Source organism: Ovis canadensis, chromosome 14 (assembly GCF_042477335.2).
Source record: "Ovis canadensis isolate MfBH-ARS-UI-01 breed Bighorn chromosome 14, ARS-UI_OviCan_v2, whole genome shotgun sequence".
NCBI classification, from domain to species: Eukaryota; Metazoa; Chordata; class Mammalia; order Artiodactyla; family Bovidae; genus Ovis; species Ovis canadensis.
This window is the reverse complement of record NC_091258.1, coordinates 63,899,059-63,926,622: the sequence shown is the minus strand read 5'-3', so window position 1 is coordinate 63,926,622 and position 27,564 is coordinate 63,899,059. Positions and strand designations below refer to the sequence as shown.

The window sequence follows — 27,564 nt, the reverse complement described above, 5'->3', positions numbered from 1 at the left end:
GGGCCCGCCTGGGTTCACTCCACCCTGCTCCCCTGCCTGAGACGCAGCCCACTGTCCCAGCCCACCCTGCCGCAGGCCCTCCCTCACCTCTGTGAAAACAGGTGTCTAGACAGGAAGCAGGTTTTCATGCCAATAATTTATTGAACGGAGGTCTGTACACAGGCAAACCTTACTGTGAAAACTAAGACATCAGGAGCTCCCCCACTGCCCCTGCCCTCCAGGGTCGGGAGAGGAGGGAGGAGGCCTTAGGGGCAGAGGACAGGAGCAGGGACACAGCTGTAGAAGGGGAAGGGGCCAGGTTGGACGGTGCGAATCGACATTTTCTTTAAGAAAAAAATTATAACAATCTATTTACACCCGGGGGGTGAGGGGGGGAAGAGGAGGAGAGGGGCTGGTCTGGTTCTATTTACAAGGGACACAGTAGGGGAGGGGGTTGGAGGAGGTGGAGACCTGGGGGGAGGGTGGGAGGCTGAGGGGGTGGAAGGTCCTCATGCCCCCCATCCCTTGTCTTTCCTTCTCTTCCCTCCCCACAACCAGTTAAAATCCTCTTAAAAAGCCCACCGCAGGGGTGAGGCTGGTGAGGGAGGGACTGGGGGGGTGGGGTGGGGACTTGTTTACCTCTGCCCTCTGGTCTAGGGGCCCAGTCAGGGCAGGAGCTTGGTGGGCTATGGCCCCCCTTCCCAGCCCCACACAGGGCTCCCAGATGGAAGGGTAGTCGGTGGCGCCCTCAGGAAGAGTTAGTGAGGGTGGCTGTGGTATCGGTCGACTGCCAGTCCGAGCTGGTCTGAGCCTCACTTAAAGCTGAGCGGGAGAAGGAGCAGATGGTTAACCTGGGCCTGTTGGACCCCCACCCCCACCCCGCCACCCCAAGGCAGGAAGCTGGTGTGAGATGCTACATTAGAAACCGAAAGCTGTCTCTTTAGGTCGAGGGTTTCAAACTCAGACGCCAAAGGGCCAGGTTGGTCACTAAGTGACTCACAAGGGAGCACAGCCCCCCTAGCACAGGGGGCAGCCGGACCTCAGCTCCAGCTGGCAGGACCGCCCTGAGCAGAGGCAGGCCCACTGCTGCCAGTCTGATTTCTTCCCCGAGAGAAACAGGAAATCTGGATCTGCACATAAAATAGATCTCACTTTTCAATGGGAGGAACAAATCTAACTGTTTGTGCAGGCCAAATGTATGTCTTTCGTTTTCCAGTCTGCATCTGAACACAAAATACAGGCGATAATGCCTTACAAAGATGGCCATTCACATGGGAAACATCCTGTCAACAATTTCTGCAGTAAACTGGGGGTGCTGTGCAAACAACTGCGCCCTCCCCCATACACTGAGAAATGCAGCTTTACTGCACAAGAGATGGTCTCCAACTTACCTTGTGAGGATGGGGTGAGGGAGGCAGTGCCCGCCGGGGACCTCAAGTGAGGAGGGATGAGGATGGCATTGAGAGATGGTTGGATGGTGAGTTCTAGAGACAGGAATGGACATGTCTAGTCAAGGGACAGGGCACCTGGCGACCCAGTCCTGGTTAGAAAGGGGCACCAGATAAGGATAGATGTAGCCACCGAACACTTTAAAACTGGAAGGAGCCTAACACGGGAGATTGCAGAGTTCAGATGAGGTGGGTTGGGGTGTCCCTGCCTCAGGGGTTTATTTCCTGAGCCCCAGGACTGCCTTGCAGCCCACCCTCAGCTCTCCGGTCTTCCACACCAAGCTCTTCACTGTCTCCGGCTGCCCCTCCAGCACCCCAGATCCCAGGCTGGGCTCTCACCACCAGGACTGAAATTGAAGAGGGGGGGGAGCGGGCGGTTGTTGGGGAGCTGGGTTCCAGGACATCGCAGTTCATCGAAGAAGCTGTGCGCGCAGGCTTCCAGCGGCGAGAGCCTCGAGGAGGGGGTGTACTCCAGCAGGCTGGAACAGAGCGCGATGGCCTCGGGCGGCGTCCGCGATTTGAACACCTGGGGGTGCAGAGGAGATGGCTGAGGCCCTGGGCACGGGAGTGCTCCTGCTTGCCCCCACAACCCCGCTTTCCAGATGAGGAAACTGACACGCAGCCTCTTGAGGGGAGGTGAGCTTGTATCAGATAAGCAACCCGCTCGGGTCCCATGACTGGCCCCTGCTGTGCTGTGAGCCCGTCTCCCCATCTGAAATCATGCCTCTGGGATTTACTGGGGGTTCTCAGCTTTAAACTTTGCCATGTGATCAAAGTCAACTGACCCCCTACTGAGCCATGACTGTAGCCAGGTCCCCAGACCAGTTGGCCTCCAGTGGGGACCTCAGCCACGCTGCCTGAACCCCGAATCCTGCCCCACCTTTGTCCAGGGGTGAGCTTTAATCTGGGGGAACTTGAACTCCGTGTAGTTGGGGTTCATCTCGCGAATCTGTTCCCGGCTTGGTGTTCCCAGCACCTGTAGGGAAAGGAAGGGGTCTGAGCCAAGGTCCTTGGCCCTGAGCCCAGTCCCTGCCCGCCCTGGCCCTGCCCTCACCTTGATGATCTCCACCAGCTGGTCCACCCCACTGTCCCCAGGGAAGATGGGCTGGCCCAAGAGGAGCTCAGCCAGTACACAGCCAGCCGACCACACATCTGAAGAGGAACAGGGGAGGGTCAGAGCTACCATGCCCATCCCCGGGCAACCATTTCTATCCTTCATGATCACCCTGAGAGATGCCAAGAGCCCCATTTTCTTGGCTCAGTGAGAAAGGACCTTGCACAAGGTCACACAGTATAGGAACACAGAAGCCTGACTCTGAACCTCCAAGTCTGCCTGACTACGCTGTACTCTCCAATCTAGAGGATTCCATCGCCTCTCTCCACTCTGATCCCAGTAAGCCTTTTCTCTGCAGCCTCAGAGGACACATCAACAGGCCCAGAACAGACAGCTGTGTTCTCTGGGCCTCAGGAAGGGAAAGCATTAAATGAGCTGCCTTACTCACTTCTGGCCTCTCTCTTGCACTTGGAAATAGCCGTGGCCTGGTTAGTCACCCCTTCCAGTCCTGTACCTTGACCCCCACAGCACAAGTTCACACCTAGGGACCATAACGTTTCCTTGCAAAGCTGATGAACTTTCTCTTCCGAACACTTTCACACCCTCTCCTCATGCCTGGAAGTTGACACTCTCACCCCCAGCAACAGGGAAGGACATCGAGGCCCTGTGAACAGGTCACACCTTCATGGTGGCAAAGCCTTTCACCTCCCGATTCCCCCAAGGTCACTGTCAGCCCCTCCTGCTGACTGAGGAGAAAGGACTTCCTGGGAGGTTCCAGGGCTCTATGGACTCTGGAGTCAGGTCCGCTTTCAAAGCCCAGCCCTGCCCAGTCCCACCTGACTGTGGGCAGGTGACCTCACCACTCTAAGCTTTAGACTTAAAGCTTAGACAGGTGACAGCGTCACCTTCCTGAATTTGTGAGGACCAGCTAAAGGAACAGTGTTACGCTTTATCACCGAGCCTGGCAGACACACAGAAGGACCTCAAAAACTGCCATGACTGCTACCCCCCCTTCCCCCCCGCCAAGTCTGACCGATGGATGAGGTGTAATCGGTGGCTCCGAAGATCAGCTCTGGGGCCCGGTAGTAGCGAGAACAGATGTAGGAGACATTGGGCTCCCCGCGGACCAACTGTTTTGCGCTGTAGGAAGATATGGGCAGGAGTCAACACAGGCCAAGGGTCGGGATCCCTCCTCGCCCCTTCAGCCACCCAGCCCACCCCAGGTGAGGCTCACCTGCCAAAATCGCAGAGCTTGAGGACAGCAGTGTCGGGATCCACCAGCAGGTTCTGGGGCTTGATGTCGCGGTGACACACGCCCTGGGAGTGGATGTAGGCCAAGCTCCGGAAGAGCTGGTACATGTACACCTGGGGTGGGCAGGGGACAGCAGAACTCCAGCCCAGCTCTCCCCGCAGAGCACACCCCTGCTCCACCATCTCGGCCTGCAGAGCCCTTCCGGGCCCACTCTCCCTGTCTTGAAAACACTTCCGCTGCCCCTTGGTTCTCAAGCTTTGGTGAGCACCAGAATCACGTGGAGGCCATGTTAAAACAAGGACTGCAGGGCCCACTCCCAGAGGTTCTGATTCGGTAGATCAGGATAAAGCTCTGCAACCAGCCCCGTAGTGCTGGTGCCGGTCCACACTTTGGAAACCACTGCTTCAAACACACACTTCGGCAGAAGCCTGATGGACAAGACAGGTACATCAGGAAGGCCTTGTTTTAAAGCAGGCTGGGGAGCCTCACCAAGGAACCCACTGGCTGTAGGAAGGGCTCAGCCTCCTTCACTCAGCAGTCAAAACCACCCTCAGGCCAGCCCCTCTCCACCTGGATTTTTCTGCTATTCTCTTTCCTACTGACTAGGACGTTAAGTGCCAAGAGCAGGGATCTCAGTGTTTCCATTGCTCCTGGGGCCCTGGGGCCCCAGGGCTTCGTCCATTGCCCGGCATGTGTAACTGCTCAGGCCCGCCTCCTGGGCACCGCCTCCTCTGTTCCCAGTGCCTGTGGCCAGAGATGCCAACTTCTTGCCCTGTGCCCAGTCTCCTCCCAGAAGCCTTCCTCAATCCTTCTCACTCCCAAAGCAGGCAGGGCTAGGGGCCTCCTCTTTGCAGAATCCCTGTGCTTCTTCCGGGTCAGCCAATGTTGGTAGTTTTATAGTTCTCTGTGATGACGCCTGTCTACCCTGCTAAACTGAGAGCTCTTCTGGAGCAGTCTGCGTCGCAGTCAGTGGGACCCCTAGAGCTGCTCAGTGCTGGGTCCAGGACACAGTCCACAGACCAGATCACCACCACCCGCCCCCCCCAGAAGGTGCAGTCCCACAGCACCCCCCTAGGCCTGGGATCCTTAAAGTCAATGGGAGGAAAGTCGGCCCATGCAACCTCCGCAAACGCGAGCCCACCCTCCTCCCGCCGTGCAGCTGGCTGCCCGGGTCCTGTCCTCCACAGCATCCCGAAGCCCGCCCACTCACCCAGTCACTCACTCAAATCCGTCCTTAGGGACAGTAACACACAGGGCACAGCACCAGGGGAATGAGCCTCCGCAGGCCATGAAGATGCCTGAGTCCCTGGTGCCATGGACACTAAGTTTCCTCCAACCCTGCCTCCTTCCCATCCCCCTCTGCCAGGGCTCCACGGGCCAGGCCTCTGACCTCATTGTGCCTCTGCATTCTAAGTCCCCACCTCGATTCTGAGCTGACCGCACCAACACCGCTTGGTGCCGGTGGGCTCCTGGGGTGGACACGAGCCGGTAACGTGCAGCCTCCCCAGCCCTGGTCAGCCTGCCTCCCTGACTGCATCAGGCCTCGGCCTGGGATGCCCTGCCTTTGGGGAGCTCCATCTCTGGGGATGTAGGGACAAGGGCAAGGCACGTGAGGCCTCTAGAGACCAACGCGTAAACTTGGAAATGACGGGAGAGTCTGTCTGGAGCGCCTGACTTGGTGGGTGGGACCCCCGCAGCCCGCCAGCCTGCCTACCTTGACATAGATGATAGGGATGTTCAACTTGGCCTTGGTAAAATGGCGGGCCACCCGGTACACTGTCTCGGGCACGTATTCCAGCACCAGGTTTAGGTAAAGCTCATCTTTCTGCAGAGAGCAAAGGAGAGGTGTGAGGCATCATGAGAAATGGGCAAGGAAGAGGGGGAGGAAGGTGTGGGGAATAACAGGGGAAGAGACGAGCAGCCATGAGAAAGGCAGGCAGATGGGTGGAGCCCAAGCGGAGGAGGAATCCCCACACCCAGGTCTCACCTTCTCCCCACTGGAGTAGAAAAAGTATCTCAGCCTCACGATATTGCAGTGGTCCAGCTTACGCATAATCTGCAGCTCTCGGTTCTTGGGGGGCAAGGGAAGAGAGCCTCAGTAGACAAGCCACTCTCCCCACCTCCCCTCCCGAGCACCCCTCACCACAGCTCTACTCCCGTTCCTGCCGGCAGGGCCAAGCAGCCACTCCGTGCGTTAGCTCCAAGGCCCCATATGGAGCAGCCCCTAATTCCTCACCCCTAGCTCCCCTCACACACAACTAAAGTCAGATCACTTACATGTGCTTCCTGCAGCCTACTTCTTAAAAATGTTTGATTTTTTGCTCAGATTTACAAAGCAAATGACTTCACATGTAAATCTAAGTTTTTCAGCTTCTCTTGAAAATCACATGATGTGGCCACATGAGGCCCACTTCCCTGCCTGGCAAGAGCAACACTAGACAGGGAGGGGTCATCCAGATGCCCCTAGTCCCCACGCCGCTCCATGCTTTCACGGAAGGCATCTGGGCGCTCGGATCCCGAGTCCTGGCCTCCAGGCTTCTCATCCTCACCTTCCCAGTAGAGATCCAGCCTCAGCCTCTTCCCACAAGACCAGTCTTAGCGCTCTTGCCTCTCCTGTTCCCCCCTGGGGCCTCAGAGGCCCCCATCCTCAGACTCCTCTCACTTTCGGGACTTACCTATAATCAAATTCTGACCGGCGCCCTGGAGGAAGACCTGCCCCTGAGAGTCCTCACTGCCCGAGACCTAAACTCTGACCTGGTTTCTTCAGCCCAGGCTCAGTTTCTCCTACGTCCCGACTATACAGGATCCAAAGGGCCTCTACCAGCTCACAGGGCACTATATATGAATGAGGAAAAGGACCCCTTCCTCAGGGGTGCCTGGGCCCCATACCCAGGCATCTGCAGCACAGGCGGGATTTCTCCCAGCAAGTGCCAGACCCTGGGGGCAGAGCCTGACCTTCGCAGACAGAATCAGCCCCACCAGCTTCCTTTCTCTTCTGGGTAGCAGAGTAACTCAGTGGTTAAGGTGAAGTGCTTGGGAATCAGATTCTAGACTTGACCTTGTGCAATTCTCTTATCTGAATCTCAGTTTCCAGCTTCTGCTTGCTTAGAATAGGAGTAACAACAGCACCTACCCTCAGAGAATCTTTGCGCTGTTAAACTCGCCTACAAAGCACTTACGAAGAACAAGAGCCCAATAAAAGTCAGCTCTGGGTTCTCCTGGAATCCACATCCCCACACAGCTCACTCTCTTCTCCTCTGGCCCATGCTCAGACCCCCTGTACAAACCCAAGTCCAGCACTCTTGCTGGAGTTCCCCCACCAGTCATGTGCAGTCAAACCTCCTGATCCCCGTTCCCCGCAAGCTACCTTGAACCTCTTGTCCTGGAGAACCTTCTTGATCGCCACCAATTCCCTGGTGTCTGCCAGCCGTGCCTGGTACACGACCCCAAATGAGCCACTGCCAATCACTTTGATGTCTGTGTAAGCCACCTCCTGGGAGCGCTCCGGGCCTTGGCCTAGAGTGGCTACCACTGTGGTTACCTTCCCACTGTCACCTGGGGAGCAAAGGGAACACACAATCTACTGACCTTTTCCCTCGGGCCACCACCCCATCCTGGGGCTGTGAGAGGGCAGGGAGTCTCTACAGGAAGCTTATGGGCGGGGGACGGTCTTTGTCCCTCCCCCATCTTCAAAGGTGGCTCCTAGATGTCTCCTTTCCCCCTCTTCCCTTCAGGGAACCCCAAATCCTGACTCCTCCACAGGGGAGAATACTGACACATAAAACCTCTTGCTGTGCCAGGGTTGGTAACCTCTAATTTCCACTTCTGGTGAGCAGCAAATTACTGGTCCCTCCTGATGTGAGGAGGCACCACCACTCCCAGATGTTGAATCCATCCATGATGAGAGCTAACTGCCTTCTGCTCCCTCCTCTCTAGGGAGAGCCTGACCTAACCTCTTCCACTTGAGAGCAGGAACCCTGAGGTACTTCTATGTCAGTAAAGCCCTAACCTTTCCCACAACTTGGGGGACAGTGATCTCTTAAGTCCTCCCTAAGTGCAGCTGGTAACTTCACCACTGGTTTCTGGTGACAGAAAAGAATGACTCTTCCCGTAGGGAGTGCCAGCGCCCTAACTCTCACTTTTGGGAGACAATTAGCTCTTACCCAAATACTCTGGGGCTAGAAAAAAGCACTGGCCTGACCTCACCTGTGAGGTTCAGAGCCCCAGACCCCATCGTGTATGTAACTGGTCCCTAATGGACGAACACTTAATAGTGAGAATGGTGAACCTGATCTCTATCATCAAGGGTTTATCCTAGCCTCAGTCCTTTAAAGGAAATTCCCAAAACATTCTGCGATGGCAGCAAAAGTTGGTGGCATTCTTGGAGGACAGGGATCCCTCTTCTTGCGGTAACTGGTGAAAGGTTCCCCAAAGAAAAGAAGTCAGTGATGAATCAGATCCATTCAGAGGGGCCAGTGAGGGAGAGGATCCTATATAGCTATTTATCCAGAGTCAATGACATCATACATCAGAATAATGAAATGGGTATAACTTCACATCCTTATTCTAGGGGAGGGACTGGTAACCGCCCCTGCCCCCATTGCGTTTTCTGTGAAAGGAAACCCTTCAAGAAAGACATCTTTTCTTGAATATTAGTGACTATGAACTTGGTCTGAAAGGTATGCTGACTTCCAATCTGTCCTCAAGAAGCAGGAATCATTAATTTCCACCATTGGGTGTACAATTCTACATATTATGGGCAGATAGTGTTTTAAAAGGGAATCTGGATATCAGATTTGGAAAGCCCTGGCTTTGAGGCCACAGCAAGCCCAAATCCCTGCTTCTAAGTGATACTCAAATCCCCATGCTCTAAAGGGGAGCAAATTCAGATCCCTTCTCTGGGTGGTGGTGATCTTATTCGTGTTCTCTTGAGAAACAATAACCCTTGAGCCCCATTTGCAAGCGACAATGACCCCTGATCTGTTCTCGAATGGATAGGAACATCAGATTCCTGTTTTTAAGGTTCACGGACCCAAGACTTCGGGACTGGAAGAACAAGAACCTGTGACCCTGTCTTTTGGAGGATTACTAATTCTAATTCTACACTCCAAGTGATGGTAACCCCCCCGAATCCCTCTCTCCGGGAGGGGGTAGATCTCAGATCCCAGTTTGGGAAGGCACAGTGACCTCGAGCTCCTCCCTGAGCATAAAGAAGAACCTGATCGACGTCTGAGTGGCTTCAGGGATCCGATCTCCACCCGCCACGGGCACCGCTAGTACTCACGGCCCAGCTTCACTCCGGGCGGCGGGAAGCTGGTGCCCGCGCCGGGGCCGCCGCTGCCTCCTCCGCCGCTGCCGCTGGGGCCACCCCCGGAGCTCGAGGCCCCCACGCCTCCGCCCATGGCTCCGACTGACGTCTTCCCGCCGCCGCTGCCGCCTGGGCCAGAGGCCGAACCCCCCGGGCCGCCGCCGCCGCCGCCGCCTCCGCCGCCTGGCTCCGCGAACGAGCTGGTCCGCGCCCGGCCCGAGCCCCCAGGGCCGCCGCCCGAAGGCGCGCCACCGCTCATGGCGCCGAGCGCAGGCCCAGGCCGCGGGGCTCGGGCTGCCCGGGCTGCCCCCGCCGCTGCCGCCGCCGCCGCCTCCCCCGGGCTCCGGCCTCTTCCAGGCCGCGCCGCTCGGGCTCCGGCTCCGGCCCAGCGCCCGCCGCGGGGCACGCTGGGAGATGCAGTCCGCCGGCCCTACGCGACGCCGTCGCCGCTCTAGGCCCTCACAGAGAGCCGCGTGGCACGCTGGGAAATGGAGTCCACAAAGACCTCAGAGATGGCTGCGGCGATGATGAGTCTCGCTGCACCTCGGAAAATAGAGTCCCGGGCAATAAGTTGGACAATTGCCCACAACGGACTCTGAAGCACTTTCTGAAGCAGAGTCAGAGTCGCACACTCACTCCATTGCGGCAACCGCGCGTCCCTAGGTGTGCCTCAGAAATGTAGTCTCAGGCAACTCCGTCAGTGAGCTGTATAGGTCCGATGCACTCCGGGAAACGGAGTCCAATCGCTCACTTAATTTATTGGTTGTATGTCGACTGGTGCCAAGTGCACTCTGGGAAATTGAGTCGGAGTCGGTGGACCCGCCGCTATCGGGCTGTGAGGCAAGCCGGGAAATGTAGTCGTCGCCACGCCCTCACCGCATTGCGGGTATAAAGCTACTTCCAAAGCACGCCGGGAAATGGAGTCCCATGTGATTCCTAAGCTCCAAGTGGATATTGCAGTTCCGGAGATAGGCTAGGAAATGGAGAGGCAGAGCATTCCTCCACCCTCGTTCGCTAGGCCGCAATCCCTGCTGGGAAATGTAGTCAACACCGAGGCTTCAGGGTAGTTGCTACAGCGAGCCTTGTGTCTTCTGGGAAATGGAGTTCAAGGCGGCCTTACCATTGACTGAGGGGGCGGGGTCCACCGTAATCCTGAAGCATGCTGGGGAATAGTCCAGACCGGATCCCGACCCTTTGTGAGAAGACAGCTGAGGTTTGCCGGAAAGAGCGTGAGCGAAAGGAGAAAGGCAGTCGCCTAAAAGAGACTGCGGAAAGTTTCAACGCCTCCTCTCCTGACGCCAGGTCCCAAGAAAGAGCCGAAGTCAATCAGGGACTACTGGAAAATGGAGTGCAAACACTCCCAAGTTTCCACAAATCCGGAAGGAAAACCCTCCCCGCCAACGATTTAGGAAACAAAGTTTCCGGTGGATTTTCAAGACAATACAGTCTTCGGATATTGTCTAGCTTTTCCTAACAATGTACGTTGCACCTGGAGGCTGAACTGAAGGTTGAAAAAAATGAAAACACAATTTATCTTGAACATCCCATTAAGCTCTTTGAATCCGCAGGCTTCCTAAATTACAGGATGCTGGAAGGCCCAAAAGAAGGAAGCCGGCTGCTAAGAGTAGCCTCGCGTTTTGTGCTCGCATTATGTTGCCACCACTTATCGATTAATACCCGGAAGGACGGCAGTCCAAAGCGCGCTGGGAAACGGAGTTCGTTTGAGTGTGTGTGTGTGTGTGTGTATACAGAGCTCGTGTGAGTGTGTGCTGGGAAATAAGAGTTCATGTGAATGTGTCGTCTGTGTGTTCCGGAAGTATTTGTAACTGAAATGAAGTCACCCTCTTCTCCTGCCTCGTGGAATGACGGGAAATGGAGTTCTAGGCTTCACTTTAATCAGATCCTGTGATCACTCTAATTGCCCTGCCCTTTGAAAAAAGTCTCGTCCAAGCTGTAGTTGAGTGCAATTCCCAGCGGACTCCTGGGGCAGGACGGATAGTAACTCTGAAGCCTTTCGTACTACATTAACCAGAAGGCAAAGCACAGTCACACTTCCGCTCTCTTCGCAATGAATTCGGCTACATCACTGCATAGTCCAGAGCGGGTGCTTCTGGGAGTTGTAGTAATCCCTCAGTCAAACAGTTCCTGCTGCCCTCTGACGGCGGCTCGGAGTCCAAAAGCAAAAATCTGACTCAAACCCCAAATCCTGGGGAATTCTAACCTGGACCAAGAAGGCTTACAAGGGCAGGAGAACAGGGCGGAATAGTGGCGGTTACTTAACGGCCAGAACCCGTGGGAAGTGCGGAGTGGGCCGCACGTGTGCAACCGCCAGAGGATATGGGGGTCCGTGGGAGTCTGAGGGAGTCAGTCTGAAGGAATCTTATCCGAATGTCTGTACGAGATGAGAACGTTTGTTGAGGGGTGCTAGAGCGGTTTGTAAGTGGCTATGAGGGACCTCTGGGTGTCTAGAGATGCTCAGAGGTGTGAAGAGGTAAAATGGTCTTCCTGGAGAGGAGTGAAGTCAGAAAGGACTTGAGGTGTCTGTAAAAGGTCTGTGGGAGACTGTGAGAAACTGATGGTGACAGGGTATTTCTGAGGGACCTGAAGAAGTGAGGGATGGTTGAGAAGTCTAAGAAAGGAATTTCTGGGGACTGAGGGAGTGCTGGGGATTATAGGTAAGGAGAGGGTCTCTGACAATATGAATTAATTGATGGAAGTGTCTTGAGATCTATAAAGAGCTTTTACTTGGTATCAGAGATCCTGAAAGATGTGGAAGGGAGCAAGGGTATGATCTTGCAGAAACTGAATAGATTTAGATGGGCCACTTTAAAGATGAGAGGAGCTGCTGGAGTTTTCAAGACCAGAGGCCACCTGTGACATCCCACTCAGCCAGAATTTGGGGAAAGAAATCTGGCTGCGCTGTGATCTGATCTGGAGAGGGGTTCTGGAGCTGAGCGCCTTTGACTCCATGGTAGATCCGGTTTAGAGGTGCTCTGAAGGCACTAGAATCAGGTGCTGAGACCACTAGTCAGGGTCCTCCCTCCTACCTCAGTGATGACATCCCCCTCTCTCCATCACACCACCACCAACTTAGCTGCATCCATGTTGCCAGGAGACACGCCTCATCCCTACTTCCAGAAATAGCCCAGTGGCCCCCACCCCAAGGGAGTGACTTACATCACCCAGGAGAGGGAGCAGTTGCCTGCAGGCCTCCACGGGAGCCTCACAGTACCCCAGCCCTGGATCCTTTCTTCACTGCCAACGGGCATCATCAGGGACCACCCACCCAGGGCTGGCTTGAAATGAGGATGAAATGAGTGGGTAGGAGTTTCCAGTTCCTTCCCCCCGAGTTGCATAGGGTGGGGTTTCATGGTGAAGCCATGCAAGACCAGGGCCCTCAATTATCTTAGCAGCTGTGTGGCCTTTGGAAAATTCCTTTCCCTCTCTGGGCCTCAGGCACCTCACCTGCACTGGATGGCTTGTGCTGTCTCAAAGCACCTCCAGCTTGGATACCTCCTCCTGATTCTTTCATCTCTGATTCAAGCTCTCCAACTTGGGCTTCTGGCTTTATGACCTCTCCTCTCAGATCTTAGGAACTTGAGATCCTGGTCTAGAATCAACCATCCTGGCTTTAGAACTAAGTTGTTGAAAGAACATGTATTTCAGAGACAGACTTCATTAAAGTCCCAGCTGGGCTTAAGGCCTTAGGCAAGTCATTTAAGTGAGCCGCTAGCTCCCACCTTGGAGATAAAGAACTCCAGCTCCTAAGTACCTGGCACACAGTAGGTGAACAGCAACTGCAATTAAGCCAGTCTCTTCTTAATTTACTAGTAGAGTGCTCCCATGGGTTGATGGGAAGATCACTAAAGTGCCTTGAAAGATCTACATTGCAAGACACTGCAAGCCTGTCACCAAAGGACTACCAGATGAACTCATAAGCACCTCTAAGAGTTGATATGTGAGAGGACACCAAAGGTAGTGCAGGAGCACCAGGCCTTCACCAGAGCCTGGAGGAATGAACAGTACTTCACAGAGAAGAGAGGCATTTCAGGCAGAAGAACAAGGGCCATGGCCTGGCACTGAAGAGCCGAAAAGTGCTCCCAGGAAGAGTGGATCCCCAGAGGAGGGCCAGAGAATGCCCAAGACCTTCACCACCAGGCCCAGAGGTTTAGTGCCCCCCAAGGTCAGTTCATTTCCAGGCCTGGACTTGACCCATTCAGATGGGCTTAGGCCCTCTGGCCATGGATCCACTCAGGGCCAAGGATGTGGCCCTGAGGTGGCTGCGTGCAACACTCAGATCACTGCGTCCAAAGGTCCAAAGTTTTTATTGTTTTGAATACATTCTCCAGCAGCCCCCGACTTCCCTCCCCACCCACCCTCCATCCCCAATACAGAATAAGGCTTGACCACAGACCCCCACCCCAGGGGCTCCAGCTGGGAGACAGAGGGGGCTTCCAGTTTGGTTTCAGGGCACCCCTTTCCCCACCCGCCTGCCTATGGGGCAAGTCCTAGGAGCAGCTCGGGGGTGAAGGGGTTGGACTGGCACTGGGGTGGGGACCAGGAGAGGGATAGCAGGCACTTGTAGAGATTTGTGGCCTATGGGCGGCACCCCTCACCCTCCTCCGCCCCCAACCCCCCCCAACACGGAATTTTTGGTTCATCATAAAATGTCCCTCCCTCCTCTGCTGCAACCCTGTGGGGCTATGAGAAACCCAGGCACTCACGGCCCCTGGAGGGGCGGGGAAGGCAGGACTGGGGCTGAGGACAGCCGGGGATAGACAGGGAGAGAAGTACCAGAGGCAGAGGACAGGGAGGGAGACAGGCTTTACTTCCTAAACGATTGTGATAAAAAAGTTCCTGGGCTTTGAGGCCGGAGCCTCAGTTCAAATATAAATTCCCCAGAATGGAGGTGGCCCCCTTAACTCCCCCCTCCCTCCCACCCCCACCACTTTGCCCGGAGCTTAGAAACCCACAGGGAAAGGGGATGGCCCCCCACCCTGGGCACCCACCCACCCTCACCATTAAAAAAAAAAAAAATTAAAAGTTTTATACAAAACATGGGGGACGGGAAAGAGGAGGAGGCAGAGCGAGCCTAAAAAGCTGCCCTCACCTCCAGGTAATGGGGGGGTTAAGGCAGCAAAAGAGGCATGGGGGTGGGGGGAATGGGGGTCCCCTGCCCACAGCCCTCAGGAATCTCGATGCTCCAGAGAGAGCTGGGCTGTGGCGTGCTGGAGGTCAGAACTCACCCGCCTTGGGGTGAGGGGCCCCCCAGCCTCCCCAGGTCCCTCCCCACGCACCTTCTTGTCCTCACCCTCATCCTCAAGGCCCCCAGCGGGGCCCCCACCCCCTTCGAGGCGACAGTCTTCACTCCAGCGGCGTTTAAAGCGCAGCTTGAGAGGCATGCACTGGGCAACCCCGGGCACCTCGCCCGGGTCGGGCTTTGGGGGTGCAGGCGGCACACGAGGCGTCTTGAACACCTCCCCATCTTCTTCATCCTCGTCGCTGATGTCAGTCACCTCCACCTCCTCCGACTCGCCTTCGGAGATCGGTTCCACCTTGATCTGCGGTGGCGGTGGCGGTGGCGGGGCCAGCACCCCGGCACCCTCGGCCAACCCGCCTGCACCGCCGAGGGCCAGGCTGCCGCCCTTATCAGCGCCCGCCGGGGCCTTCTCCCCAGCAGCCCGCTGCCGGCGTCCCAGGGGGGGCGGCTGGAGCTTAAACTTGAATGGAGAGGAGGAAGAGGAGGACGAGGCCGAGGAGGGGACCGGTGGGGTCTCGGGGGCCATGGGCGGCAGCGGGCACTTGTCGGGGCGCTGGGGCTGTGGCACCACCAGCCCGGGGTAGTGCAGGAAGGCGCGGGGGCTGAGGTGGTAGTTGTAGACGCTTTGGGTGTGGGCCTGCAGGTACCGTTTCATGTCCTCGGGGCTGAAGGAGAAGTGGGAGCCTCCCCCCGAGCCGCTGGGGCCCCCGCCACCACCGGGGTACATGGGGCTCAGCGTGGGGGATGGGGTGTAGGCCAGGTGGGTCGGGGTCATGGGTAGAGCCGGGGAGAGCTGCGGGGGCAGCAGGGAGCCAGGCCCGGCTAGAGGCGACACGGGGAAAGGGCTGAGGGGCTCAGGGCCACCCCGGGGCCGGGGGTAGACACGGAAGACACCAGGGTCATGGGGCAGGCGGGCCAGTGGGGGCCCACGAAAAGCACCCAGCTCTGGGGGGCCGGGCGGTCGGGCCCGGGGGTCCTCTCCCAGGGGCTCTTCGAGCTCTGACGTGCCATCACTACAGTCACTGACCGAGCCCCGGCCCAGGCGCCGGGCCACCACGGCCGAGAAGAGGGATGACGATGACGAAGAGCAGGCCGGCGGTGAGCGGGGGTCCTCGGTGGGAGACAGCACCTCGGAGGGCGTCGACGGAGGAAAGCGGAAGTGGCTGCCGCCTGTCGGCACTGGCGGGGCGCTCTGGGGCACCGCACCCCCTGACGGGAGAGGGAAGACGTGATGTCAAGCCCCCCCCCACCACCCGCTCCGCCTCGCCTGGACATTCGGGTAGACCCTGCGCTCCCTCTAAGGCCGTACCCACCAGCCGTGGTACTCACCAGCCAAGCCCACGTCGATGAAAGGGTAATTAACCAGCACCAGTTTGTTGAAGTTGAACTTGTAGGTGAACCGTTTCCCCTTGGTCTTGTGCAGAATGCGTTTGTTGTAGTAATAGCTGGGGGTGCAGAAACACCGTTCACCAGAGGGTCAGTCACAGGGGACCCGAATCTAGAACCCAAACCTTGACCTGTATTAGTGTTACTTGCAAAGGGTGACTGAGAAACGTGGGCCACATGGGAGGAATCAAGGTCCAGAGGGTGGGGACCAGCTCTCCCCTTAGTTCTGGGGCCAGACTACAGGCCACATCCATGACCACGTTCTCGCTTTGGTGTGACACGTGGGCTCAGAGGGGTTAGAACTTGGCCCGAGGTCACACAACTACCATGTGGCACAGCCAGAAGTCAAACCCAGTGCCTACCCCCACGGGCCAGGGGGCTCCCAACTGGTGTGTTGGGGGGGCTGTCCACGTCTGCCCCAGGGCCTCTGTCCTCCTCACCGCAGAGCCCGGCTCAGCTTGTCATAGTTCATCTGGGGCTTGCACTTGCGGACCCCCCAGAGCCGAGCCACCTCGTCCGGGTCCTTGATGACGAACTCCCCGTAGTCCCCCTGCCAGGCGATGACGCCCTGGTATTCCTCCTTCCGCAGCAGCTCCAGGATAAAGTGCCACAGCTGGATCTGCCTGGAGCCAGGGGACGACTCCGGCTTGTAGGCCCAGTCCGGGAAGGCAAAGCCTGGGGACAGGAGGCAGGAGAGCAGCCCCGGGTCAGGGCGCCGAGTCTGGGCCCTGGGGCCCATCCCAGGGTCCACCTCCTATCCCCGCCCTTACCATGGGGAAACCCGTCTCCCCTCTGCCAAGCCAAGACCTGGTTAGAGGGAGACAGTGCGTGTCTGTGTGTGTGAGGGGGGCTAGACAGGAGCTGGGGGGAGGGGAAGCTGGAGCCTGCTCCAGCGACACCGGGAGAAACAGGAAACCGTCGGCGGCGGGTCCCGGGGCCAGTGCCAGGGGGCCAGGCACCAGGCCAGGCCGACGGGCAGGGCTGCCAGTGGGGGAGGGGCAGGAAGGGGCACACGTGGCCAGGCAGGCTGGGGCTAGCCACCCCCAGCCCACCCTGACTCCCATTCAGGGTCAGTCATTACCACGCCCCTGCCCCCCCCAACCTCCTCTGTTCCCCTCCTAGGAACATACACTGTCTCCCTCCCAAGACCTACCGGAGCCCTTACTCCCACCCTAGGCCCCCAAGAGGAGAAGGTTTTTTTTTTTTTCTTTTTCTTAAAAGGACCAGGAGGGGTGCGGTGGCTGGTTGACGATGAGGTCAGCGCTTGCACACACAGAGGCTTCTGTCTTCCCTGGAGAGTGAAACCCAGACTGTCTGAGAGAGCGCCCCCCCATCAAGCCCGGGACCCTCTGTGCTGCACTGCCCTACCCAGACCCGGGCACATGGACCCAACCTGGCTGGAGGGCCTCAACACTGAACAGGCATCGCTCGCTGCAACCCATTCCCCCTTCTGCCTTCTCATCTTCAGCTTTTTCCCTGCCCACCTACCTACCCGCCCCCAGCATTAACCTTGGGTAGAGGTTGGTGGTGGGCTGGTATGTCCCTAGAGGGGGTGGGCAGCCTGAGTGGGGGGAGTTGGGGGGGCTGCGGTTGTTGTCATTTCCCAAACCCCCGGGTAATCAGGGGCCATCAATAATTCAGCACAAGGCAGCCGGTAATGGAGGGGTGGGAGGAGGGAAAAGGGAGGAAGAGAAGAAGGGGGGAGGCAGGACAGGAGCCCTGGTGCCACTAGAGGGAGAAGGCCAAGGTGGACAGCTAAGGATGGGTGGGTCCCCAAGTCCCAGTCAGGCTGCAAGGGCCAGCCTTCTTCCATGGCCCTGGCTCAAACCCCAGCTGAAGACAGCACCACCCCAACCTGAGGCAACATGGAATCTCCCTGAAAGCCCCCACCCAAGTCTGGAATCCAACAGGGGAGCCTTCCCGATGGGGACGCTGGGGATCAGCAGCTCCTGGTCCCAAAGGGACCACTCCCTCTAAATCAGAGCTGACTCTAAACCCTGACCCCTGGCCTTGGGCAGACTGGGATGGCCAGCATTCCCCACCTGGTCCCTGCCCCATTCAAAAATCCCAGCCTCCAGTCAGTCCCTCAGGGCTCCAGGGATATGACCACATGACCTCAGCTGGTCACAGACCCAGGGTCCTGTACCAGCAGTTCCTGCTCCATTCACAAGTGACAGCCCCTGACAGCACCTTCCACGGACCCCAACATCCACAGCCCCATCCCTCTCTTGGGAATCCAGGTGTTCACCCCTTGATCCTCACCCTGCTAGAGAACCAGGTCCAACAGTCTTGTTCAGGGCCCAGAGGCTCTTGGGAACCCAAGAGACCGCCTGCTTCATGTACCCGCCAACCTTCTCCAAAAAACTCCTGTCTCCCTTCATGGCACCAAGCTTCACGCCCCCGCCCCCACCCCCAACAAGCCCCAATCTGGCTCTTGGACTCAGGGCGGGGGCCGAAGCCCCTGAGACATCAGTCTAGGGTTGGGAGGGTGTACTGATTTCCACCCTCCCCCCAAAATTAAAGCCACCCTTCCCAGCCCACCCGCCCCAGCCTCCTTGTCCCGGTAACCAGGCAACGTGTGTGCAGCGACAGTCCTGGGAGCGGGGGAGCAGGAGGCTAAAAATAAACTTTGCAGAAGAGAAGGAGTGAGAGAGACTACATGCAACACAAAGGGAACTCAGAAGGGAGGTGGGGGCTCTGGAAAGGCCTCAGGCTGCATTCTGGGGGTTGACCCAGGCCCCCTTAGTTAAGCCCCCTCCCTGAACAACCTCACCCCGGGGCCAGGACCCTGGCTCCCACTCATGGCAGGGACCCTCCGCCTTCCCAGGCCAACCCCAAAGCCAGCTTTCCTCATCGGACACGGCATACATGAGGGCCTGTTCCCAGCTTTGGGGGGAGAAGGAAGATGGGGGGTGACGTCAGGGTGTCTCAATGGGGCTCTGTTCCCCAGGCTTTGGAGCCAGGAGCCAGGCACGGGCAAGGGGAGCATGTGTGAGTGTGTGTTGTGTATGAGTCCACGTGCTTAAAACAGGGAACCACCCGGCCTACACCAAGAAAGCCTGGGGATGCAGGACCTCCGGGGCACGGGGGGGGGGGGGGGGGGGGACAGTGAGGCAGAGACAGAGCAGCTGACAGAAGAACTGAAGACACTGCCAGACAGGGTGGAGAAGAGGCAGCAGACAGGAAGGGCTGGGATGGCGGGGCCCCAGAAGACACACCTGGATCCCACACAGGCGGGGTAGGGAATCTCCCAGACAGACTGTGGAAACCTGGGCGTGGGGGGGCGGGCGCGGGGTGCAGAATTCTCGGGCACCCCTCAAATTCACCTTAACTGCCCAAACTTTTTTCAAAAGGACTATGGGGGTCGGAAGGGAGGAGCAGTGGTAGAGGAAGAACACGCCGGCCTCCTGGGGGGCCCCACCACCTCCCCCACTCCAGGCAGCCCTCGGTGGCGCCAGGGCCGGGAAGAAAACAGGAAGTGGGAAACAGCCGCGGCAGAGGAGAGTGGGGCCGGGATAGAGGATCGGATGGAGGGGCGCGCAGCGGCCAGCCAGGAGGCAGATGGACCCATGGACCCATCGGGAGGCCAGAAGAGGCTCCCGCCCCTTCCCCCAGCCAGAGAACCCACACACGGCGCGGCCCCAAGACTGGGATGGGGGAGCGGCCCAGCCGGTCCCACCAGGCGAAGGCCCATAGCAGGGAGCGAAGACGAGGCGGGGTTGTCTCGGTCCCTCGGCCCCCTCCTCCGGCGAAGGGAGGCTCCGGCTGCCCCCGAGGCCCAGCGGCCCTGGAGCCTTTAGGAGCCAGAGAGTATGTGGGACGCACGTGACTGACCCTACTGCACTCCGAGCCCCTGCCCACACCCAGCCCCCTCCTCGGCCCCCAATCCCCAGGCGCCCGAGCCCGGCTCGGAGCCCTTTAAGAGCCGCCCCCACCCGCCCAGCGAGGGGGGGGCGGGGTGGGTGGGCCGGTCGGGGCACACACCCGCACACAGGAGCCGTAGCCGCGGCCGCCGCCGGGGGAAGGAAACAAGTTTGAACAGCGGCGCCCGGCCCCCTTCCCCCTCCCCCGTCCCCGCCCCGGGCCGGATTCCGACGGGGTAGACGGGCAGGGGGCGGCTGGGACCCCTCCCCCAGCGCGCCCGGGCGCAAAGTCCAGCCTGGGAGAGCCCGGGGGGGGGCGGCGGGGGAGGGGAAGGGGGAAAGTCCGAGTGGGAGGGGGGGTTAATCCTGCTGCCCCCCGCCCGCCGACCGAGGGGGGGGGGAGGGGAACCTTGGTCCCTTAAGGAGGAGCAAGTTGGCGGGGAAGAGGGGGGCGGAGGGAAGAGACGGCCGGTTGAAAGAGAAGAGCTGGATGAGGGAGGGGGAACGAGGGGGGGGGAGCCTCCGCGTCCCCCCCACCTTCCCCACCCTCCTCAACCCCAGGTCCCCCGCGGCGAGGGAGGAGGGATCCCAGGTCTCTCCGGAGCGACCTTAAAGCCGCGCGTTCTAAGGTCGGAAACAAAAAGTTCCTTTTTCGAACGTTCGGGCTGCGCTTTGGAACTTTGCGACTCGGCGCGGGCGGGGGAGCGAGGAGCCGGCGGAGACGGGCGGGGGAGGGGCGGCGCAGCCCGGACCCCGAGTCCCGGGCTCCCCACTCACGCCCTCCTCCTAGAGGCCATCCCGTATCCCCCTCTAAGCCGGTGCGGGGCACGCATCGCGGTGAAGGTCAAGGGCCGGACCGTGCAGCGCGGAACCGGGAATAGCGGGCCCTGTGGATAGCGCCCCCCCACACACACCCCGCACACGTCCCGGCCCCCGGAGTGCAACGTGACAGAGCGGCTGGGAGGAACCCAGCCACCCCCGTGATCCCGGGTGTCAGGGAGAGCCCAGGTTTTGGGGTCCAGGCAAGGAAAGAACCAGGACTCGCAGCACCCAACCACTGCGCCCAGAACCAGGAATTGGGGGCCCGGTGCACACCCCCGCTCGCACCGCAAGAAGCAACAGGTCTCGAGTGCTTGGGGGGTCCCCCGCAACTGGGGAACACTCGGGCTCCCCCAGAACCCTTCAGCCCCCCCAAAGTTTCTCCGCCTGGTTTCCCGGGGCAACAAGTCTCCCCCACACGTGCTGCCCCCGCCCCCACCTGTGTCCGCCGGGGTCTTCATGCTGGGGGGCCCGGGGCTAGGCGCCCCGACTCCGGGCCGCAGCTCCCAGCGCCCGCGCTGCCCCGTCCCGTCCCGAGCACGTCGGGCCGCCCTCGCCGATTCACCCGGCCTCGCCTCTCAGAGCCTCTCCCCTCCCCGCCGCCGCCTCCCGGGTTAATATCGCACTCCGGGGCCGGGACGCCCACGCCCCCCGGCCGGCGACGTCACCGCCGCGTCGCCATGGAGACACTGTGCCCGCCCCCTCCCAGCGCACTCACACAGACACACACAGGCACACATACATACACACGCGCGCGCACGCACACACACACACATACACACACACACACATACACACACACACTCGCCGGCGCGCTGCCACTGAGGACCGGCCGGCGCTAGGCTTAAAGGGGCCGCGCGACGGGGGAGGAGAGAAGGAGAGACTGGGATAGGATGGGGTCCTGGGGGTCATGACCTTTCTCTGAGGCTCCAAGTCTGAAGATAACTTTAAGTCCTCAGGATCCGCGACTTGCCGCCCCTCCTCCTCCTCTCCTGCCCACTGCGGGGTCCACATTTTCTTTGAAAGCCTGTAAGAGGGGTTGGGGGATACCTTATGATGAGTGTCAGAAACTTTTGTGAGGAGTATGGACCTTTTCGGAAGAGGCAGAACTTTCTCTGCAGGAGGCCGGGGGGGGGCGGGGGGGGGCGTCGGGTCAAGACCTCGGAGGATGATCCAGACCACATTTCCCAGGCTGGCCTTACCATGCGCACCCCCTCCAACCCTGAGCCTGACTGGGGGCAGCTGTCCAGGGGTGGGGTGGAATGGGTGGGAAGCATTTCCCAGTGTCGGAAATGGGGAGGCGGCTGCCTCCTCCGCTCCTCCAGGGATAGGGTCTTGGCCTTCCAGATAGCCCCAGTCCCATCTGGGGAGGAAGTGACCAGAGAGAAAGCACGCAAGAGCCGCCCCCCCATCTGCGACTGCAGCTGTCTTGGGAACACGCTGGCGCCGGAGGTACCCCCACTTCCACCTCCAGGGCAGGGGGGTTCCGGGGGTGGAGCCAGGATGCGAGGGGGTGACCAAAGTCTGAACAAATGTGCTCCCCAGGGACACTAAGGGGTCACCAGGAGAGAGGAAGGCAGGGCTTAAGGATGAAGGCCAGTGCGTAGGGATGTGTTAAGTCTGTTCTCTGCAGCTGGGAGGAATGGATGGAGCCTGAGGCTTCGGGAAACAGGAAATCAGCAATGATCAGATGGCCAACAGTAGAGGGCAAATAGCAGTTATATTCACAGGCTGATCCTAGAAACAATCTCAGAAAAGACTCTGAGGTACCAAAAGAGAGGAAAGGGGGTTGGGGAGGAGATGCTCAGAGAGAGTGAAACCAAGATAGGGAGAAGTGAATAGAGAGGAAAGGCCTGAAGGGTTAGGTTATGGGTGCTTAGGGCTTCAAGCCCACCCTCCTTTGGTGGGTTCCTAGAGGCCTTAGGGCAGTCCCTGAGCAGTGCCTCAGAAGAAGTCTCAGGCCTCTTCCTGGGGAGACCAGGGCCTCCCAGGAAGCATCACCCCCTTGGGGAATTATGTAACCTTGCCTACGGACAGTGCAGCTCCCCCATGGATATTGTAACCCTCTGGGAGCAGTGTGGTCCAGCAATAATAACCATCATCATTGTTATCATAACAGCTCCCGAATTGCTAACGCTCATGATGTGCCAGGCGCTGGGCCAAGCGTTGTCGGGACATCTTCTCATTGAAGCCTCACAAAACCCCAAAGAAGGGAATTCCTATTGTTAGCCCCATTTACAGATTAATGAAGCAAGGCTCAGAAACTGTCAGAGCCAGGATTCAAATCCAGTCTATCCAATTCAAAATCACCACCCTTAACCAGTATAGTTTATTATGTCTTTTACTGCCCCACCCCTCAGAAAAAGATGACGCCAAGTTTAAAAGATAATAGATCCAAACTACAGCCTCAGAGACCTCTATACTCCCACCAGAAGACGGAGACCAGGGTGGCAACCCAAACTGCTATTTCCTGTATGTGAGAGAGATTGTATAGAGCAAGTGAACTGATCTTTTTAAGCCTCAGCTTCATCATCTGTAAAATGGGGGTATTAATGATTAGGTTATTATGAGAAATCAGAGATTTGAGATAAGTAGGCAATAAATACTGGTGATAATTAGCAGAAGTGAGCAGCATAACCTGTAGACAATGTAAGCCTAGAGATTCCAACTGTAGGCAGCAAACACACAAGCATGGACAGTGAAATTGCCTGTTAATGGCAGAATTCTACCCTGACTCAGCTGGATAATTCAATCCCACAGTTTCTGTGAAACACAGTCATGGATGGTGGGCGTGCCTCAGGGGAGACTTTCAACCATCCACAGAGAATGGGAACCGCTGATGAAAATGACATGTCCACAGATATTATAACACGACTGCACCATGGAAGTGTGGACTGTGTTGGATAGTTCAGTTGCCTTGTGAACACTGGAAACCACCCCCAGGAATGGTGAACCCCACAATTACTGTGTGAAACACCCAGAGGTTGTGAACTTGTGATGAGAACTCTCACCGCTGGTCAATCCTTGAAGACATACTATGCAACCAAGACCGTGTGAACTCCAGTGGACAAGGATCCAACCCCTCCCCCGACTCTCCCCAGAAAGCCTTCACAAATGCCCCTGAGGCTGGTAAAAAGCACAGCCTCTCCCAGACCTCAGAGGTGCCCGGGATGAACAGGGTAACGCTCCGTGGAGAAAACACCTCTGTCTGGACAGTGAGGAGACACCCCACTCCCGTGGACCTAGTAGTTCTCGTTCCAGTTTACTGTCCTGACACAGATAAAACAGTTATCCTGTTGTTGTCAGGCAAAGGCATGGACAGAACCTACAGAACCTACCCCTACAGAAGTCACAACCCTTCACAGAGTCACGCCTGGAAAGGAGACCGTGTGGATGATAAAAATCATAATCATCGCCCACCCATCGCCCCTATGAACAGTGACGAACCACCATTACTCTGTGAACATTGCCATTCCCTTAGAAATAGCGGGCCCCACCCACACTGTTTAGAGCAGCGGTCCCCAACCTTTTTGGCACCAGGGACGGGTTTCATGAAAGACAATTTTTTCCATGGATGGGGGAGAGGGGGATGGTTTCGGAATGATTAAAGCGTATTACATTTATTGGGCACTTTTTTCTGTGATTATTACATCAGCTTCTAGATCATCAGGCATTAGACGGATCCCAGAGGTAGGAGACCCCTGTTTAGAGAGTGAAGCCACCTAAACTGTGTAGCCATTGCCAGACAGAAAATGTAACCCCATTAGATTATCACCCTTGCTGGTCTCTCTGATTTGAAATGCTGAAGGACTCGAGGACTCAGTCCTAGGTCCTCTTCTCTTCTCCATCTACACACATTCCTTTGACAATCTCCACCAGGCCCATGGTTTTATACACCATATACTATGCTGATTACACCCAAATTTCTGTCTCCATCTCAGGACTCTACCCCAAATTCCAATCTCACACATTGAACCACCTCATCGGTATCTCCATTTAGATTTCTCAAGTTTTCCAAGTAAAAAAGATCTCTTAGAGCACCCCCACGGAGAAGGCAATGGCACCCCACTCCAGTACTCTTGGCTGGAAAAGCCCATGGACCGAGGAACCTGGTGGACTGCAGTCCATGGATTGCTAAGAGTCGTACCTGACTGAGTGACTTCACTTTCAGGTTTCACTTTCATGCCTTGGAGAAGGAAATGGCCACCCACTCCAGTGTTCTTGTCTGGAGAATCCCAGGGACGGGGGAGCCTGGTGGGCTGCCGTCTATGGGGTCGCACAGAGTCAGACACGACTGAAGCGACTTAGCAGTAGCAGCAGAGCACCCCCAAAGTGACCTCACCCCCAATCTTCCCCATCTCTGGAAATTGCAGCACCATTTTCCTGGTTGCACAGGTAGAATACCTCGGAGTCATCCTTGACTCCTTTCTCTTCTCTGACATCCAGTCTGAAGGGAACTCCTCCCATCAGGTCTTCCTTCAGCTTTTTCAGACTCAGTCACCCTCCCCCCACACACATCCCCCACCATCCCCCTGGTCTGGTGACTCCTCACTGGTCTCCCTGCTGCCTCGTCCCCATAGTCTGTGCTCCACTGGCAGGTAGAAGTGCTCCAGTCAACCAAATGACATCCCTTTACCGCCCCAAACCCTCCATCAGCCCCTCCACTCCCTGGGAGGCTTTAACAACTTCTTGCCTGCAATGCCCTTTTCCCAAGTGAGCTCCAGCCTCTTTGCTATTTCTTGAATTTGCCAGGCATATTCCTCCCTCGGGGATTTTGCCCATGCTCTTCTATCTGCTTTGAGGGCTCTTCCACCAGAAGTCTGCATAGCTCTGTCCCTCATTCCGTTCAGGTTTCTACGCCAAAACCACCTTCTCAAGAGTTCCCTGGTGGTCCAGTGTTTAGGACTCTGAGCTTTCACTGCTGAGGGCGAGTCAGGGAACTAAGATCCTGCAACTCGCACAGCAAGGCCAAAAATTTTTAAATAAAACTAAAAATATTAAAAAACAAACACCATCTTCCCAGTACTATGCCTGACCACTACATAGATATAGATACGTAACTATCTGTGTGAGTGCACTCAGCTGTGTCTGACTCTGCGACCCCATGGACTGTGGCCCACCAAGCTCCTCTGTCCATGGGATTTTTCCAGGCAAGAACACTGAAGTGGGTTGCCACTTCCTACTCCGGAGGATCTTCCTGACCCAGGCATTGAATCTGCACCTCTTGCATCTCCTGCGCTAGCAGACAGATTCTTTACCACTAGCGCCCCCTGGGAAACCCAGATATATACCTATATGTATGTCTATATGCTTTGGCCACAGTGTGTGGCATGGAGATCTCAGTTGTCCCACAAGGGATTGAACCCACTCCCCTTGCACTGGAAGCATGGATTCTCAACCACTAAGCTGCCAGGGAAGTCCCTGACCACTATTATATTGGAGGCCCCTTCCCAGACCCTGCGGGTTCCTTTTATTTTCTTGCTGTACCATCCGGTATGTGAGATCTTATTTCCCCCACCAGGGATCAACACGCACCCCCTGCACGGGAACCACAAAGTCTTAAGCCAGTGCCTAGACCAAGGTCCATCACAGAGCTGTTGTTCAGTTGCCAAATCACGTCCAGCTCTTTCCGACCTCATAGACTATAGCAGGTCAGGCTCCTCTGTCCTCCACTGTGTCCTGGAGTTTGCTTAAATTCATGTCCATTGAGTTGGTGATGCTGTCTAACCATCTCATCCTCTGTCATCCCTTTCTCCTTTTGCCTTCAATCTTTCCCAGCATCAGAGTCTTTTCGAGCGAGTCAGCTCTTCACATCAGCTGGCCAAAGTGTTAGAGCTCCAGCTTCAGCATCAGTCCTTCCAATGAATATTCAGAATTGATTTCCTTTAGAATGGACTGGTTTGATCTCTTTGCTGTCCAAGGGACTCTCAAGAGTCTCCTCCAACACCACAATTCAAAAGCATCAAATCTTTGGTGCTCAGCCTTCTTTATGATCCAACTCTCACATGTGTACATGACTATTGGAAAAATCATAGCTTTAACTGTACAGACCTTTGTCGGCAAAGTGATGTCTCTGCTTTTTAATACATTGTCTTGGCTTGTCATAGCTTTCCTTCCAAGGAGTAAGCGTCTGTTAATTTCATGGCTGTGGTCACCGTTAAAGAGTAGGCTGTAGTCATAGAGTAGGCTGGTAATATGTACTTGCTGAAGTGAACTGAGTCCGAAAACAGATGGGATAAGGTGACAGTCAGAACCCATACAGAGTGTCTGTGACAGATGTAAAGCACATATACAGTACGACTGTTGCGTAGACAGTGTAGAGCCCCAATAAACATTGTAATGCTCAAAAACAGTATGAACTCCAGTTTAAACAGCATGACCCTTGTTAGCCTTGTCCAGATATGCTCACCTTCATAAAGTGATCCGAACTCCATTCGAACAATTCCATCCAAACTTTGTAAACCGGGTGGACCCATATAGCAGGGCAACCTACATAAATGGTATAAACCCCACAGAGACAGTGTAACCCTCATAAACAGTGTGAGCCCCGTACAGATGGTAAGGAAACAAATAAACCAGGTGTACTCCGTACAAATGACTTGTTCCCTCTTCAGTATGCGCTGCCACAGAGGCAGCATCACCTGCTTAACATGGTGTGAATTCCTCTAGCAGTAGGGTCAGTTCCCATCCCAGGGTAAACCTCACATGTATGGTGCAGGTAAGCATGTAGACAGGGTCACCTCAAGCAGCAGCGGGAGTCTTCATGTGAACAGTGTGGCCCCATAGTATGGCCTCAGGCAGTGTAACCTACCACGTGTCCCCATGTGGAAAATGCCACGGCTCAGGCGAACCACTCTGTGGACAGTGTAGCCTCAACCCTGCTGGCTCAGATGGTAAAGAATGTGCCTGCAATGCGGGAGACCCGGGTTCCATCCCTGGGCCGGGAAGATCCCCTGGAGAAGGGAATGGCTGCCCATTCCAGTATTCTTGCTTGGAAAATCCCAAGGACAGAGGAACCCAGTGGGGAGCCCATGGGGTGGCAAAGAGTCAGACATGACTGAGTGACTAACACACAACCAACAGGTGCAGTAAACACCAATGTCACTGTCGGGTTTTTAAAACATATTTATGTGTTTGGCTCTGCAGGGTCTTAGTTGTAGCCTGTGGAATCTTTGATCTTCGTTGAAGTATGTGA

At 56.8% G+C, this 27,564-nt stretch overlaps 2 protein-coding genes and 1 long non-coding RNA gene across 3 annotated transcripts; 1 reads left to right on the top strand and 2 right to left on the bottom strand.

Moving 5' to 3' along the window:
• Positions 1-121: 121 nt before the first annotated feature.
• Positions 122-10,031, bottom strand: GSK3A (glycogen synthase kinase 3 alpha). Its single transcript, XM_069550895.1, has 11 exons — positions 9,018-10,031; positions 7,101-7,288; positions 5,721-5,804; positions 5,448-5,558; positions 3,716-3,846; positions 3,515-3,621; positions 2,482-2,579; positions 2,308-2,403; positions 1,767-1,953; positions 1,371-1,463; positions 122-801 (listed from the first exon to the last, which is right to left on the bottom strand). The coding sequence occupies exons 1-11, from the start codon at positions 9,298-9,300 to the stop codon at positions 728-730; spliced, it is 1,452 nt and encodes a 483-aa protein (XP_069406996.1). The 5' UTR covers positions 9,301-10,031; the 3' UTR covers positions 122-727.
• Positions 10,032-13,350: 3,319 nt separating this feature from the next.
• ERF (ETS2 repressor factor) lies at positions 13,351-20,991 on the bottom strand. The gene is made up of 4 exons (XM_069550894.1): positions 20,809-20,991; positions 16,128-16,362; positions 15,631-15,746; positions 13,351-15,510 (listed from the first exon to the last, which is right to left on the bottom strand). The coding sequence occupies exons 1-4, from the start codon at positions 20,828-20,830 to the stop codon at positions 14,228-14,230; spliced, it is 1,656 nt and encodes a 551-aa protein (XP_069406995.1). The 5' UTR covers positions 20,831-20,991; the 3' UTR covers positions 13,351-14,227.
• LOC138418939 (uncharacterized) lies at positions 18,798-23,999 on the top strand. The gene is made up of 3 exons (XR_011248795.1): positions 18,798-18,925; positions 21,717-21,821; positions 23,130-23,999. It is a non-coding gene; the product is annotated as an uncharacterized lncRNA (long non-coding RNA).
• The last annotated feature ends 3,565 nt before the right edge of the window (positions 24,000-27,564 follow it).